General features: G+C 45.1%; 1 protein-coding gene across 1 annotated transcript in view; it reads right to left on the minus strand.

Moving 5' to 3' along the window:
• Nucleotides 1-17,052, minus strand: part of LOC124553646 (sodium/potassium/calcium exchanger 3) — a 218,171-nt gene that overhangs the window by 12,226 nt on the left and 188,893 nt on the right. Inside the window, exon 9 of the mRNA XM_047127521.1 lies at nt 11,988-12,198. Within this exon, the coding sequence (XP_046983477.1) occupies nt 11,988-12,198 (211 nt within the window). The remainder of the gene's footprint in view (nt 1-11,987; nt 12,199-17,052) is intronic.

Raw genomic sequence — 17,052 nt, forward strand, 5'->3', positions numbered from 1 at the left:
CGCTGCGGTCCGGTCCCAGGTCGACGGGCACGTGCACCTTCCGCCGAACACTGGCGACAACATCGATGTACTGTGGAGACCTCACGCCCCACGTGTTGAGCAATTCGGCGGTACGTCCACCTGGCCTCCCGCATGCCCACTATACGGCCTCACTCAAAGTCCGTCAACTGCACATACGGTTCACGTCCACACTGTCGCGGCATGCTACCAGTGATAAAGACTGCGATGGAGCTCCGTATGCCACGGCAAACTGGCTGACACTGACGGCGGTGGTACACAAATGCTGCGCAGCTAGCGCCATTCGACGGCCAACACCGCGGTTCCTGGTGTGTCCGCTGTGCCGTGCGTGTGATCATTGCTTGTACAGCCCTCTCGCAGTGTCCGGAGCAAGTATGGTGGGTCTGACACACCGGTGTCAATGTGTTCTTTTTTCCATTTCCAGGAGTGTAGAATGGTGGAAGGAGTGTAAATGACCCCTGTCATATGTTTTTCGTTCACTGTCATACCCGATTAATTTACTTTGTTAATGAAATTATATGACTTTTCCTAATTTTTTCTTCTCTTTCTGAAGAGGTCTTAGTATTTACAAAATATTTTAATTTTCTGCGCCATTTCGTTCACTACAGGGTGTTACAAAAAGGTACGGCCAAACTTTCGGGAAACATTCCTCACACGCAAAGAAAGAAAATATGTTATGAGGACATGTGTCCGGAAACGCTTACTTTCCATGTTAGAGCTCATTTTATTACTTCTCTTCAAATCACATTAATCATTGAATGGATACACACAGCAACAGAACGTACCAGCGTGACTTCAAACACTTTGTTACAGGAAATGTTCAAAATGTCCTCCGTTAGCGAGGATACGTGCGTCCACCCTCCGTCGCATGGAATCCCTGATGCGCTGATGCAGCCCTGGAGAATGGCGTATTGTATCACAGCCGTCCACAATACGAGCACGAAGAGTCTCTACATTTGGTACCGGGGTTGCGTAGACAAGAGCTTTCAAATGCCCCCATAAATGAAAGTCAAGAGGGTTGAGGTCAGGAGAGCGTGGAGGCCACGGAATTGGTCCGCCTCTACCAATCCATCAGTCACCGAACCTGTTGTTGAGAAGCGTACGAACACTTCGACTGAAATGTGCAGGAGCTCCATCGCGCATGAACCACATGTTGTGTCGTACTTGTAAAGGCACCTGTTCTAGCAGCACAGGTAGAGTATCCCGTATGAAATCATGATAACGTGCTCCATTGAGCGTAGGTGGAAGAACATGGGGCCCAATCGAGACATCACCAACAATGCCTGCCCAAACGTTCACAGAAAATCTGTGTTGATGACGTGATTGCACAACTGCGTCCGGATTCTCGTCAGCCCACACACGTTGATTGTGAAAATTTACAATTTGATCACGTCGGAATGAAGCCTCATCCGTAAAGAGAACATTTGCACTGAAATGAGGATTGACACATTGTTGGATGAACCATTCGCAGAAGTGTACTCGTGGAGGCCAATCAGCTGCTGATAGTGCCTGCACACGCTGTACACGGTACGGAAAGAACTGGTTCTCCCGTAGCACTCTCCATACGGTGACGTGGTCAACGTTACCTTGTACAGCAGCAACTTCTCATATTTGGGTTATCGTCAACTGCACGAAGAATTGCCTCGTCCATTGCAGGTGTCCTCGTCGTTCTAGGTCTTCCCCAGTCGCGAGTCATAGGCTGGAATGTTCCGTGCTCCCTAAGAAGCCGATCAATTGCTTCGAACGTCTTCCTTTCGGGACACCTTCGTTCCGGAAATCTGTCCCGATACAAACGTACCGCGCCACGGCTATTGCCCCGTGCTAATCCATACATCAGATGGGCATCTGCCAACTCCGCATTTGTAAACATTGCACTGACTGCAAAACCACGTTCGTGATGAACACTAACCTGTTGATGCTACGTACTGATGTGCTCGATGTTAGTACTGTAGGGCAATGAGTCGCATGTGAACACAAGCACCGAAGTCAACATTACCTTCCTTCAGTTGGGCCAACTGGCGGTGAATCGAGGAAGTACAGTACATACTGACGAAACTAAAATGAGCTCTAACAAGGAAATTAAGCGTTTCCGTACACATGTCCACATAACATCTTTTCTTTATTTGTGTGTGAGGAATGTTTCCTGAAAGTTTGGCCGTACCTTTTTGTAACACCCTGTATACTGTAATTTCTCTTCTGAGTATAAGTAAATTATCCAACAGTAGAGTGTCAACAGTGAGCAGTAACGCAGAGCAGTTGCTCCTCATTGTTGCAACTTGGCACGTGTACTTTCCAGTCTGCCACAGCTTATGTTGTGTCACTCAGGCAGTCTTTGTGCGTGAAACACGTTTCCAAACATCTGTCGCCAGTGTGGAATTTCTGATGAAGAAGTGTTACACGTCCTAGAATAGTACAAAGTTGAATTGGAAATTGACTTCACTGATGAAGATGATGATACCTGACACAAGTGAAGATGAAGACATTGTGAAGGAGGAGCGATTAGTGGAAGAGGATTCAGATACTGATTACGTCAGTCATCACCTCTTTCACCACTGCAGGTACAGCTGGAAGCGTCTAAAAAGATGATTGCAGGTGATGGAACCATGCGGGAGATTGGAAATTATTCATCTTCTGCAAGGCGGTCAGCTGTGAATGTTCTGAAGGAGACAGGAGGTCCCACTGCTTATGGTTGCCAATGAGTAGACTGCTGTGTCATCAGTGCCTACCGTCTTATTTTTGATGAAGCAATGCTACGTCTCCTGAAGAAATACACAGAATCAAATGCTCGAAAAGTACTAAAAACAATGACTGGACTGTGTCACGGGCGGAACTGGAGAAACTGGTAGCCATCATGTATGTTCGGGGTGTTTGTGCACAAGAGGTATGTCTGTCGGTGATCTCTGGCCGCTTTATTGGGGGTCTACTTTATTAAGGACATTATTCAGTGGGACAGATTTCAGGAGCTTCTCAGATTTCTACGTCTTGATGAAAAATCAACCCGTGGTGAATGCCTGGCAGCCAAAAAATCGCTCTTGTATTTGAAATTTTGGGAAAGTTGATTGAAAACAGTATTTGTGCTTACTGCCCTGGATAAAATATCACCATTGACGAGCAACTGTTACCGAGCAAAGAAAGATGCAGGTTTACTCAGTACGTGTCCAACAAACCAGACAAATATGGTCTCAAATTCTGGTTGGCTGTTGATGTAACGTTAAAGCATACATGCAATGCTTTCCCATACCTCGGAAAAGAGAACAGGCATAGAGAGAAACAACCACTTGGAGAGTACGTTGTTCAGCGTCTCACAGAGCCATTTATAAATCAAGGAAGAAATATGACCACAGACAACTTCTTTGCATCTCTTCAACTTGCTAAAAAACTCAAAGAAAAGAAAACTTCATTAGTTGGTATGACGAACAAGGTCCGCTGTGAAACTCGTGATGAAGTAAGGAAGCTGAATGCTGAAATACACTCCACACCAATACTGCACAATAGTGGTAACACAGACTGTACCAAGGAAAAAAGAATAAAAATGTCATTCTTCTGAGTGCGCTGCATGCTGAAGAAGCAATAAGCAAGGAAGGAAAGAAAAAACCTGAAACTGTAACATTCTACAATACAAGAAAGTACAGGGTGGATGAAGTTGATCAAATTACCGGTATATATACTACGAAGGTTGGATGTAGGATATGGGGAACGCATGTCTTCTACAACATACTGGACATGGCGGCAATAAATGCATGGGCCATCTGTAACATAGTAACGAACAAGATAATCGAAAGAAATAAGTTCATACTTCATCTAGCAAATGAACTCAAGGGAACGAAAGAGCAAGAACGTCAGACAAAGGATATGGGTCTGAAATCACATAGAAAGCGGAGGAAGTGCCAAATCGGCCTCTGAAAAGGCAACAAGAGCAGCGAAAATTGTGTAAAGTGCCACAAAGCTGTGTGCGGAAAATGTGCTCGTAAAACAAATATTACCTGTGCTAAGTGCGTCTAGCAGCTTAAAATGACTTGAGTGAAAAGTAATACAGAGCTGTTCGTAAAACACATGTGAGAGTAAAATGGACCAAGTATACTAAATGTGCGTAGAAGGTTGTATGAATAGTTAATAAAGTAAAATTTATAGTTAAGAAACTTGTTAGCAGTAGCTACAATAAATTTGTATGATACATTGTTGTTCAGATAAATTAGTAATGATTATTTATATGTGATCGGAGGCTTTTCCAGCATATGTGTTGTTTCCAGGGCTCTTGGGTGACCAGCTGGATGCAATCGTTGAAGTACAACGATATTCCAGTGAATAACCTTTCCGCCATCATCAGGTGGTTCTGATGGAATGGTCTGTCTGCTCATTGTCGGTGTTATTTATGTCCAACAGAACCACCTGATGGTGGAGGAAAGGTTATTCGCCGAAATATCATGGGACTTCAACGATCGCATCCGAATGGACACCTGGATGGACACCCGAGAGCCCTGGAAACAATTATTATTTACAATGGTAAATAGTTGTTGTGATTACTAGAAATAAAGTATGAATTAACAAAAACTAAAAAAAGTACTTTCTTAATTCAAATATGAAAATATTTTATGTGGGGTCAAAATGACACCTTTCCGCCATTTTAGGAATGGCAGAAACTCCTAGTGTTAATGGCACAGTCCCAGCTGCCTGAACTCTGTGTCAGAACCTTAGTATGATCGTAATCCATTCTGCGTGATTCCATTGTGTGACTGCTGAGTTCCTAGGATTCTTCAGTACATTGTGTCTTAGTGTCCACGGCAGCAATTTTTGGTATCACTTACCATCTGACATACGTATGTCATGCCACTTTGTTACTGTATCTGACAGACCACTGATCTGGCACAGTCCAAGGTCGTCCTTCACATTACCAAGCACTCCCCGTGTTTTAGGCGGTGGTCGTGAAACAGTCTTCACTCGGTGTTTCTGGAAATTCATTTTATTGTTCTGGAAGGTTCGTCTTCTGGGGTTGGTTGGGTTGTTTTTGGGGTGGAGACCAGACAGCGAGGTTCATCGGATTAGGGAAGCATGGGGATGGAAATTGCCCATGCTCTTTCGAAGGAACCATCCCAGCATTTGCCTGGAGCGATTCAGGGAGATCATGGAAAACCTAAATCAGGATTGCCGGACGCGGGATTGAACCGTCGTCCTCCCGAATGCGAGTCCAGTGTGGTACCCGCTGCGCCACATCGCCTGGTTCCTCTTCTGTTTCTGCCGGTAGTACAATTGGTGCAAAACACGAGGCTCTCCGAATTTGCCACTCTGTACATCAGCTCTTCCAGAAAACTGTTCTCCAATGCTCAAGTCCGAGAGAGTGTGAGCTCTATGTAGCAATATTTTGAGCATCCCATTCCCCTGCTCTGGGTGGTGGCAGCTGTCTGAATGTAGGTATAGGTTGTTCGCCTTTTGGAAAGTACGCTGTGGCCCAAAGTGCCGTCCACTCTTGTTTTTTACCAAGACATCTTCTTCCATGTTAAAACTGGTGTTCTAATATAGAGAATTGAGATGTATGGCAAAATAATTCAGTTTATCTCTACCATGTGGCCATATGACGAAGGTATCGTCAACATGCCAGAAAAAAAAGAAGAAGACTTCAATTGGGTTGATTCCGGGGCTCCCTCATCGAAATGACCCATAACTTCTGGGAGAGTGTCATTAAAGAATCTATCAAGATTCGAGTACGGTAACGGCTGGTCAGTTGGGATAGTGGCTACTTACCAGAACGAGATTTTCACTCTGCAGCGGAGTGTGCGCTGATATGAAACTTCCTGGCAGATTAAAACTGTGTGCCCGACCGAGACTCGAGCTCGGGACCTTTGCCTTTCGTGGGCAAGTGCTCTACCATCTGAGCTACCGAAACAAGTCTCACGCCCGGTCCTCACAGTTTTACTTCTGCCAGTATCTCGTCTCCTACCTTCCAAACTTTACAGAAGCTCTCCTGCGAACTGAGATACTGGCAGAAGTAAAGCTGTGAGGACCGGGCGTGAGTCATGCTTGGGTAGCTCAGATGGTAGAGCACTTGCATGCGAAAGACAAAGGTCCCGAGTTCGAGTCTCGGTCGGGCACACAGTTTTAATCTGCCAGGAAGTTTCAGTGGCTACTTAGTCTGATTAGGGAGAGAAAGGACATGTGCCACAACACTCTGACTTTGAGGCCTGTTGGAGCAAGAGTGCAAACTACAGTAGTATATGTCCCGGGGTGTGAACCGTGGACAGAGTAGGAGGGAGGCACAGAGGACAATCTGGCCACACACCCACTCCTGGATGTAGACCGTGGGCTTAGCAGCGGCTCGGATTTTGGGGGGGGGGAGGAAATAAAGGCCCTAAGCCAACTCCTAGGTAGCCAGTTCTTCAACACACCTCACGATGGTAATGCCGTTGCTTGCTGAAATATTGCGCCCCTAGGACACAGACATGTGAACAACCTGGTCATGAGCTACACTGGGAGAAGTTCAAGTATCACAAAAAATAAAAAAATAGTTTGTCAAGACGTCTGGCTGGAGTGTGCTCCTGTATGGCAAAGACCAAAAGGAAGTGCTGAGAAGCTACTGAACTCAGTTACTAACGCTGACCAGGTGAACAGAAAGAAAATAAAATGTAGATGTTAAGAAAGGGATCAATGACCAGTGAAACATCATGGCAACCATCCAAAAGAGGAAAACGTTTTTTTACATTTATTTAGACACTAAGTGCTTAACAGGCATGTTGAAAGGAAAAATTTCAGGACGAAGGGGAGGCACACAAAATAATCGAATACCTATTGGAAGTAGCAATGTGCCAGTATTAATTACAATTGACAAGGACTGCACAAAATAGAAGGGAATGGTTGCAGCAGCAACTGTAAGATAACAGTAATAATGATGATGATGATGATGATGATGTAAGCAGATCTTCCCACACACTGGCACTGCACTTTGGACACAAACCTTACTTAGTTGGTTACCACAGTAGTCATTTACAAATAAACACACTGGTTTCCAACTAAGAAGGGGTCTTCACAGGCTGGCCCTCTGCGATAATCGTCATAGCTATAGCATATCGACGTCACTGCTCGGATATCAGTTTCCTTGATGACTACTACACGATTCTTAAAAAAAAAAAAAAACTCCAAAACATCGGCATTAAAGATTATAAGGTTTCCATGCACAGTTAAATATAGAAGTTTTGTTGATTTTCAGTTAACTCTTCGGTAGCTTTTTTAAATTCCGTGTTTGTGGACAAATGGAAATGTTAACTAGCAAATATGGTATCAAAATTTTCTTAATGAAAACAACATTTTAAATTTTTAATTACTGGCCGTACGAAAATAAATAGAAATTTGATACATACATGTGAACTGCCTTCTTTTTAAATCAAAAACATAAACATTAATTATACTCTCAAGCTCTAGAAATAAAGACAAACTGATTTTCCATTTTAAGATTCACATTTTTGTATCAATTATTAATTTATAGTAAACATTAGCATTTTCATGCGAATAGTAATTAAAAATAATATGTTGTTTACTACATGAAATAACTATGGCCTTCTTTTCTTTTCTCCTTTTCTTCTTTCTAGTAGTTCTTCATATTTTCCCCATGTTCTTCTCTTCTGTCCTCTGTCCATACTGTGCTTATCTTTTTTTTGTTTCCTCTTGGAAACTCAAGAAATATTTACTCTTTCTCTGAACTTTTCTGTTTTCTGGTTTCTTCCTCCGTTATTTCTATTTCCATCACTTCTGTTCAAACTTTTATGTTCAATGACACTGGTATTTGTGGATTTCTGTCAAAACAGTTATCAATTATAGGTTTTATCCTTTTACTCAGTCTCTTTACGTGTCCATAGAATAAAATTCTCCTCTTCCTGATACCAAACTGAGTAATTTCCATTTGTTAATATGCAATTTGAAAAAGTACAAATGCATGCTACTAGTGGTGACTCAAACCAGTAAATTTATGGCTACAGTCCATTTATCCTACTCAACGAGCTACTAAGAGCTACTTAATTATCAATAAACATTTAAACTTGACTGCACTCAGAAATCTTTTAATCTTCAAAAAAACTTTTGGGTTGTTTCAAGAGTTTGTAGCACTGCTTTAGGAAAGTGATGTCAAGGCAGTTATCTTCATATCCAGTAATCCAGTCGATAAGTTCCCCATGTTCGCTGGAAACTAACAAGCGTCAGAAGGCCCAATGGTACCAACTGGCTACATGTAATCCTCAACTGGTAGGCTTCACTGGATACATTCTTTTTTTTTTTAGTCATCAGTCTCCTGACTGGTTTGATGCGGCCCACCAAGAATTCCTCTCCTCTGCTAACCTCTTCATCTCAGAGTAGCACTTGCAACCTACATCCTCAATTATTTGATGGATGTATTCCAACCTCTGTCTTCCTCTACAGTTTTTACCCTCTACACTCCCTCTAGTACCATGGAAGTTATTCGCTGATGTCTTAACCGATGTCCTATCACCATGTCCTTTCTTCTTGTCAGTGTATTCCACACATTTCCTTCCTCTCCGATCTGCACAGAACCCCTCATTCCTTATCTCATCAGTCCACCTGCGTTTCAACATTCGTATGTAGCGCCACATCTCAAATGCTTCGATTGTTTTCTGTTGCGGTTTTACCACGGTCCATGTTTCACTACCATACAATACAGGCTCCAAACATACACTTTCAGAAATTTCTTCCTCAAATTAAGGCCTACATTTAATACTAGTACACTTCTCTTGGCCAAGAATGCCCTTTTCGCCAGTAGTCTGCTTTTCATGCCCTTTTTGCTCCGTCCTTCATTGGCTGTTTTGCTGCCTATGTAGCAGAATTCCTTAACTTTATCTACTTAATTACCATCAATCATGATGTTAAGTTTCTTGCTGTTCTCATTTCTGCTACTCCTCACTTCTTTCGTCTTTCTTCAATTTACTCTCAATCCATACTCTGTAGTCATTAGACTGTTCATTCCAGTCAGCAGATCATGTAATTCTTCTTCACTTTCACTCAGGATAGCAATGTCATCAGCGAATCGTATCATTGATATCCTTTCACCTTGAATTTTAATTCCACTCCTGAACCTTTCTTTTATTTCTATCTTGTTTCTTCGATGTACAGATTGAACAGTAGGGGCGAAAGACTACATCCCTGTCTTAGACCATGTTTAACCCGAGCTTCTCGTTCTTGGTCGTCCACTCTTATTATTCGCTCTTGGCTCTTGTATATGTTCTGAATTACCCGTCTCTACCTGTAGCTTACCCCTATTTTTCTCAGAATTTGAAACACCTTGCTCCATTCTACATTGTCGAACTCCTTTTTCCAGGTCAACAAATCCTTTGAACGTATCTTGATTTTTCTTTAGTCTTGCTTCCGTTATCAACGTCAGAATTGTCTCTTGGGCGTCTTCACCATTTCTGAGGCCAAACTGATCGGTATCTAGAATATCCTCAATTTTCTTTTCCATTCTTCTGTACATTATTCTTGTCAGCAACTTAGGTGCATGATTGTGCGGTAATTCTCGCATTTGTCGGTTCTTGTAATCTTCGTAATTGTGTGGATGATATTTTTCCGAAAGGCAGATGGTATGTCGCGTGGCTCATACATTCTACACATCAACGTGAATAGTCGTTTTGTTGCCACTTCCCCTCATGATTTTGGAAATTATGATAGAATTTTATCTATTCCTTCTGCCGTATTTGATAGTAAGTCCTCCAGAGCTCTCATAAATTCTGATTCTAATATTGGATCTCCCACCTCTTCTAAATCGACTCCTGTTTCTTCTTCTATCACACCAGACAAATCCTCCCCCTCACAGAAGCTTTCAATGTGCTCTTTCCACGTATCAGCTCTAACCTCTGCATTTAACAGTGGAATTATCGTTGCACTCTTCATGTTACTACCCGTGCTTTTAATTTCATCGAAGGTTGTTTTGACTTTCCTATATGCTGAGGCAGTCCTTCTGACAATTATTTCTTTTTCGGTTTCTTCACATTCTTCATGCAGCCATTTCGTCTTACCTTCTCTGCACCTCCTATTTTTTTCATTCCGTAGCGACTTGCATTTCTGTATTTCTCAATTTCCCTGAACATTTTTATACTTCCTTCTTTTGTCGATCAACTGAAGTATATCGTCTGTTGCCCATGGTTTCTTCGCAATTACCTTCTTTGTACCTATTTTTTTCTTTTCAACTTCTGAGATTGCCTTTTTTTAGAGATGCCCATTGCTTATTGCTGTATCTATAGGCTTAGAGAACTTCAAACGTATCTCGTCATTCCTTAGTACTTCCATATCCCACTTCTTTGCGTATTGATTCTTCCTGACTGAAGTTCTGAACTTCAGCCTACTCTTCATCACTAGTAGATTGTGATCTGAGTCTGTATCTCCTCCTGGCTACATGCTACAATCCATTATATGATTTCGGAATGTCTGTCTGACCACGATGTAATCTAACTGAAATCTTCCCGTACCACCCGGCCTTTTCCAAGTACACCTTCTCCTCTTGTGATACTTGAACAGAGTATCCGGTAGTACTAGCTGAAATTTATTACAGAATACAATTAGTCTTTCTGCTCTCTCGTTCCTTGTCCCAAGTCCATATTCTCCTGTAACCATTTCTTCTGCTCCTTCCCCTACAACTGCATTCCAGTCCTCCATGGGTATTAGATTTTCATCTCCCTTTATGGATTGTATTACCTTTTCAACATCTTCACGTAATTTCTCTCTCTTAATCTCCAGCTTGCGACGTCAGAAGGTATACCTGAACTATCGTTTTCAGTGTTGATTTGCTTTTGATTCCGATATGAACAACCCCGTCACTGAACTGTTCACAGTAACACACCCTCTGCCCTACCTTCCTATTCATAACGAATCCTACTCCCGTGATACCATTCTCTGCTGCTGTTGATATTACCCAGTGTGACCAGAAATCCTTGTGTTCTTTCCATTCCACTTCACTGAACTACACTATATCTAGATTGAGCCTTTAAATTTCCCTTCTCAGATTTTCTAGGTTCGCCACCACGTCCCTACTCATAGAACATTATCCTTTCATTGATTATTCAGTCTTTTTCTCATGGTAACCTCCTCCTTGGTAGTCTCCTCCAAGAGGTCCGAATGGGGGACTATTCGAGAATCTTTTGCCAATGGCGAGATCATCACAACACTTTTTCAGTTACAGGGCACATGTCCTGTGGATACACATGTGTGGAGGGGCATATGATCGCAGATCACCATTGGCAATCACCGTGACCAGAGCCGCTACTTCTCATTGGAACAACTCCTCAACTGGTCTCATGAGGGCTGAGTGCACCCCGCTTGCCAACAGCACTCGTTTTTGTCTGGACAGTCACCCATCCAACTGGTAGTTTAGCCTGACAGTACTTAACTCTGATGACCTGACAGGAACCGTTGTTACCACTACAGCAAGGGCGTTGGTCCCTGCTACAAGTTTCTGTCTTTATTTATAACTGATGAATGTGGTATCTAACTAAATAAGATTTGGGATACAGTCTTGAGTGCTCAAAGCACAACGCCAGTATGGGGAAATATCCACTCATGTCATTCCAACTAAAGAGCCAATAGTGATGTCTGGAGTGTGGGGTGCTCAACTGTACACATTCGCAATCTGTACACTAATCCAGCCACTTTCATGAATGATGATGGAATGATGAGGATAACACAAACACCCAGTCCCTGAGCAGAGAAAATACCCAACCTGGTAGGTAGCAACGCCAGCCCCTGGACCGTGAGCTGTGGACAATTGAGACTGCATCGTACAGAGAGACTGTTGGCCCGCGAACAACAGCAGGAGAGAGGTCACACAGTGATGGCATGCAATGCAAAACTGTCACGGATACCACAACGATAATGGCAACAAGTAGGCTCGTCGACAAAATTGCACCACACACATGACACCGCCCAGCTTAATACCGAGAAGAACTGAAAGTATAAAAGAATTATAATGCGTGACATTTACTTACTTGTTGAGGGAGAAGGCGGCGTAGAGCATGAAGAGCGTGGAGAGCAGCGAGATGGCCGAGTACTCGAGGCCACGCGAGTTGATGCCCACGTAGTGCCGGCCCTCAGTGGTGGGCAGGAAGCTCGCCTTGATGAGCCACGGCAGGCCCAGGCACAGCAGGATGTCGAAAGTGTTGGAGCCGATCGAGTTGCTGATGCCCATCGAGCCGTGGCCTGCGAACACCACACAGCACACGTCAGAAGGCCACAGGGGCAGTCACTGCTCTCTGTGTGAGGGGATTCAGAGACACTGCAAGCTGCAGAACAGGCTTTCCAACGCCACCCCGAGGAGCAAGGGTTCCCCTCGACATCCCTCATCATGGTAATGGGCAGATGCAGCCATGTAGGCCATCTGCCATATCGCCCCACTGCATGCGTTCCACACAATCATAAGCTGAATGGCAACCACTGGACCAATGAGATCTGCCAGTGCTGTAGGACTTTTCATGCTACAGCTCAGCTGCAGGCCTGTCTGTGCATCAGCTGTTTGACCACCCTTGCCCGATTGTGCCTGTGCCCACACAGCCACACCCAGGGCAGGCAATCTAGGGCAAGACTGCCCACACATCAGCTGTTTGGCCACCCTTGCCCAACTGTAGCTGTGCCCACATGGCCACCCTCAGTGCAGACACACTAGGGCAAGACTGTCCACACATCTAATGTTTGGCGACCCTTGCCCAACTGTGACTGTGCCCACATGGCCACCCTCAGGACTGGCACACTACGGCAAGACTGCCCACACTTCAGCTGTTTGCACACCCTTGCCAAACTGCCTCTGTGCCCACATGGCCACCCTCAGGGGAGACACACTAGGGTAAGACTGCCCACACATCAGCTGTTCACACACCCGTGCCAAACTGCCTCTGTGCCCACATGGCCACCCTCAGGGGAGACACACTATGGTAAAACTGCCCACACATCAGCTGTTCGGTCATCCTTGCCCAACTGTCCCTTGACGACATGGCCACCCTCAGGGCAGACACACTACGGTAACATTGTCCACACATCACCTTGTCGGCCACCCTTGCCCAACTGTCCCAGTGCCCACATGACCACCCTCAGTTCAGACACACTGTGGCACGGCTGTCCACACATCTGACGTTTGGCGACCCTTGCCCAACTGTGGCTGTGCCCACATGCCCACCCACAGGACTGGTACACTTGGGCAAGACTGCCCACACATCAGCTGTTCGGCCACCCTTGCCCAACTGTCCCTGTGCCCACATGGCCACCCTAATGGCAGACACCCTAGGGTAAGACTGCCCACACATCAGCTGTTCACACACCCTTGCCAAACTGCCTCTGTGCCCACATGGCCACCCTCAGGGGAGACACACTATGGTAAAACTGCCCACACATCAGCTGTTCGGTCATCCTTGCCCAACTGTCCCTTGACGACATGGCCACCCTCAGGGCAGACACACTACGGTAACATTGTCCACACATCACCTTGTCGGCCACCCTTGCCCAACTGTCCCAGTGCCCACATGACCACCCTCAGTTCAGACACACTGTGGCACGGCTGTCCACACATCTGACGTTTGGCGACCCTTGCCCAACTGTGGCTGTGCCCACATGCCCACCCACAGGACTGGTACACTTGGGCAAGACTGCCCACACATCAGCTGTTCGGCCACCCTTGCCCAACTGTCCCTGTGCCCACATGGCCACCCTAATGGCAGACACCCTAGGGTAAGACTGCCCACACATCAGCTGTTCACACACCCTTGCCAAACTGCCTCTGTGCCCACATGGCCACCCTCAGGGGAGACACACTATGGTAAAACTGCCCACACATCAGCTGTTCGGTCATCCTTGCCCGACTGTCCCTTGACGACATGGCGACCCTCAGGGCAGACACACTACGGTAAGATTGTCCACAAATCACCTGTTCGGCCACCCTTGCCCAACTGTCCCAGTGCCCACACGACCACCCTCTGGGCAGACACACTATGGCACGGCTGTCCACACATCTGACGTTTGGCGACCCTTGCCCAACTGTGGCTGTGCCCACATGGCCACCCACAGGACTGGCACACTTGGGCGTGACTGCCCACACATCAGCTGTACGGCCACCCATGCCCAACTGTCCCTGTGCCCACATGGACACCCTCATGGCAGACACACTACGGTAAGATTGTCCACACATCACCTGTTTGGCCACCCTTGCCCAACTGTCCCTGTGCCCACATGGACACCCTCATGGCAGACACAATAGGGTAAGACTGCCACCCATCAGCTGTTCACACACCCTTGCCAAACTGCCTCTGTGCCCACATGGCCACCCTCAGGGGAGACACACTATGGTAAAACTGCCCACACATCAGCTGTTTGGTCATCCTTGCCCAACTGTCCCTTGACGACATGGCCACCCTCAGGGCAGACACACTACGGTAAGATTGTCCACACATCACCTGTTTGGCCACCCTTGCCCAACTGTCCCTGTGACCACATGGACACCCTCATGGCAGACACACTAGGGTAAGACTGCCCACACATCAGCTGTTCACACACCCTTGCCAAACTGCCTCTGTGCCCACATGGCCACCCTCAGGGGAGACACACTATGGTAAAACTGCCCACACATCAGCTGTTCGGCCACCCTTGCCCCACTGAGCCTGTCCCTTATGTCAACCCCCAGGACATGTACAGTAAGGAACAGCTTACTGTAGGGGACAGCTGTAAAGTCCACCTTCGTCTTTCATTATTACAAGGGATAGTAAAGTAAAGAGGCAGATTTTTATTTTACTTTTATTCTGATTTCGATTTTATGTCAACTATACACAAATGATCAATCAACACCAGATCATGCTACCCATTTCTTGTATACCGATGATCTGGCTGTTACCGGAGAAATAAAGACCTCAGAGGAACTAGGTGGGGAACAACAAAACTCGTTAAACATCACTGTGAGAGGACCCACAAAAACGTTGCTGCCAGGAACAAAATATTGGCGAAAGTAGCTAATAGTAAACGGGGAATCAGACGGACTATATTAAGAACAACCACCCAAGTACTCTTCTTTTCGATGGTGGAATATGCATCTGCCAAAACAGTCAATACAAGCCTAAAAATAAATTATTTGGGAAGATGTATAAGGTCGCCCGATTGTCAGATCCTGAAGAACGGCACGTGAACACACAGAAAAGTTTAAGCAGACTTTCGATGAGCACTATGGCCTACAGAGGATGGATGGAGAGGATTGTATGGGCCCACGACGGCAAGGTCTTCAGTGTCTATGGCCTACATGTTGCTGCATGTCAACCTGGCAGGCTTAAATCCCACAGGAGATTTCTTAGTATCGAGGTAAATGAGCTCCCCAAAGGATTATCCTGCCTTGAAGGAAAGGCCCAGCAGAACACTAAATTGCATGGGAATGGGTGTGGCGGTATTCAAAACAAATCTACTTAAACGGGGCGTAAATGACGAAACAGACAAGAAATACGACTGTGGTGAACTCCAGGACATGGAACGTCATCTTTAATATCCGAACTGCCCCACCGTGACGACCCACACCTTGCCAAGAACGAAGCACGGGATGTGGCTCGATATTGGGCTGATACAGTTTAATGAGTCACAGCTGCAAAATACTAACGCGAATTCTTTACAGACGAATGGAAAAACTGGTAGAAGCGGACCTCGGCGAAGATCAGTTTGGATTCCGTAGAAATGTTGGAACACGTGAGGCAATACTAAGCTTACGACTTATCTTAGAAGAAAGATTAAGAAAAGGCAAACCTACGTTTCTAGCATTTGTAGACTTAGAGAAAGCTTTTGACAACGTTAACTGGAATACTCTCTTTCAAATTCTGAAGGTGGCAGGGGTAAAATACAGGGAGCGAAAGGCTATTTACAATTTGTACAGAAACCAGGTGGCAGTTATAAGAGTCGAGGGGCATGAAAGGGAAGCAGTAGCTGAGAAGGGACTGAGATATGGCTGTAGCCTCTCCCCGCTGTTATTCAATCTGTATATTGAGCAACCAGTAAAGGAAAGGTATTAAAATTCATGGAGAAGAAGTAAAAACTTTGAGGTTCGCCGATGACATTGTAATTCTGTCAGAGACAGCAAAGGACTTGGAAGAGCAGTTGAACGGCATGGACAGTGTCTTGAAAGGAGGATATAAGATGAACATCAACAAAAGCAAAACGAGGATAATGCAATGTAGTCAAATTAAATCTAGTGATGCTGAGGGAATTAGATTAGGAAATGAGACACTTAAAGTAGTAAACGAGTTTTGCTATTTAGGGAGTAAAATAACTGATGATGGTCGAAGTAGAGAGGATATAAAATGTAGACTGGCAATGGCAAGGAAATCGTTTCTGAAGAAGAGAAATTTGTTAGCATCAAGTATAGATTTAAGTGTCAGGAAGTCGTTTCTGAAAGTATTTGTATGGAGTGTAGCCATGTATGGAAGTGAAACATGGACGATAACTAGTTTGGACAAGAAGAGAATAGAAGCTTTCGAAATCTGGTGTTACAGAAGAATGCTGAAGATAAGGTGGGTAGATCACGTAACTAATGAGGAAGTATTGAATAGGATTGGGGAGAAGAGAAGTTTGTGGCACAACTTGACTAGAAGAAGGGATCGGTTGGTAGGACATGTTTTGAGGCATCAAGGGATCACAAATTTAGCATTGGAGGGCAGCGTGGAGGGTAAAAATCATAGAGGGAGACCAAGAGATCAATACACTAAGCAGATTCAGAAGGATATAGGTTGCAGTAGGTACTGGGAGATGAACAAGCTTGCACAGGAAAGAGTAGCATGGAGAGCTGCATCAAACCAGTCTCAGGACTGAAGACCACAACAACAGACTTCAAAAGAAATTTAGCGGACACGAAAATGTAACGTATGATTGCCCGCATCAGTATTGTTCGCTTCAACAGCCAGACTGGAACTGCTTCCAGTTCTCGAACGACTTCTGGAAGGCTCCTGTTGGAATACCGTCCAGTGTCTGTGAGAAGAGCACAGTAGCATTCACTGTTTGCAATGTGAAAAAATTTTAGAGCACCACAATTAAACCCACCCT

This window comes from Schistocerca americana, chromosome 11, assembly GCF_021461395.2.
Source record: "Schistocerca americana isolate TAMUIC-IGC-003095 chromosome 11, iqSchAmer2.1, whole genome shotgun sequence".
Lineage (NCBI taxonomy): Eukaryota > Metazoa > Arthropoda > Insecta > Orthoptera > Acrididae > Schistocerca > Schistocerca americana.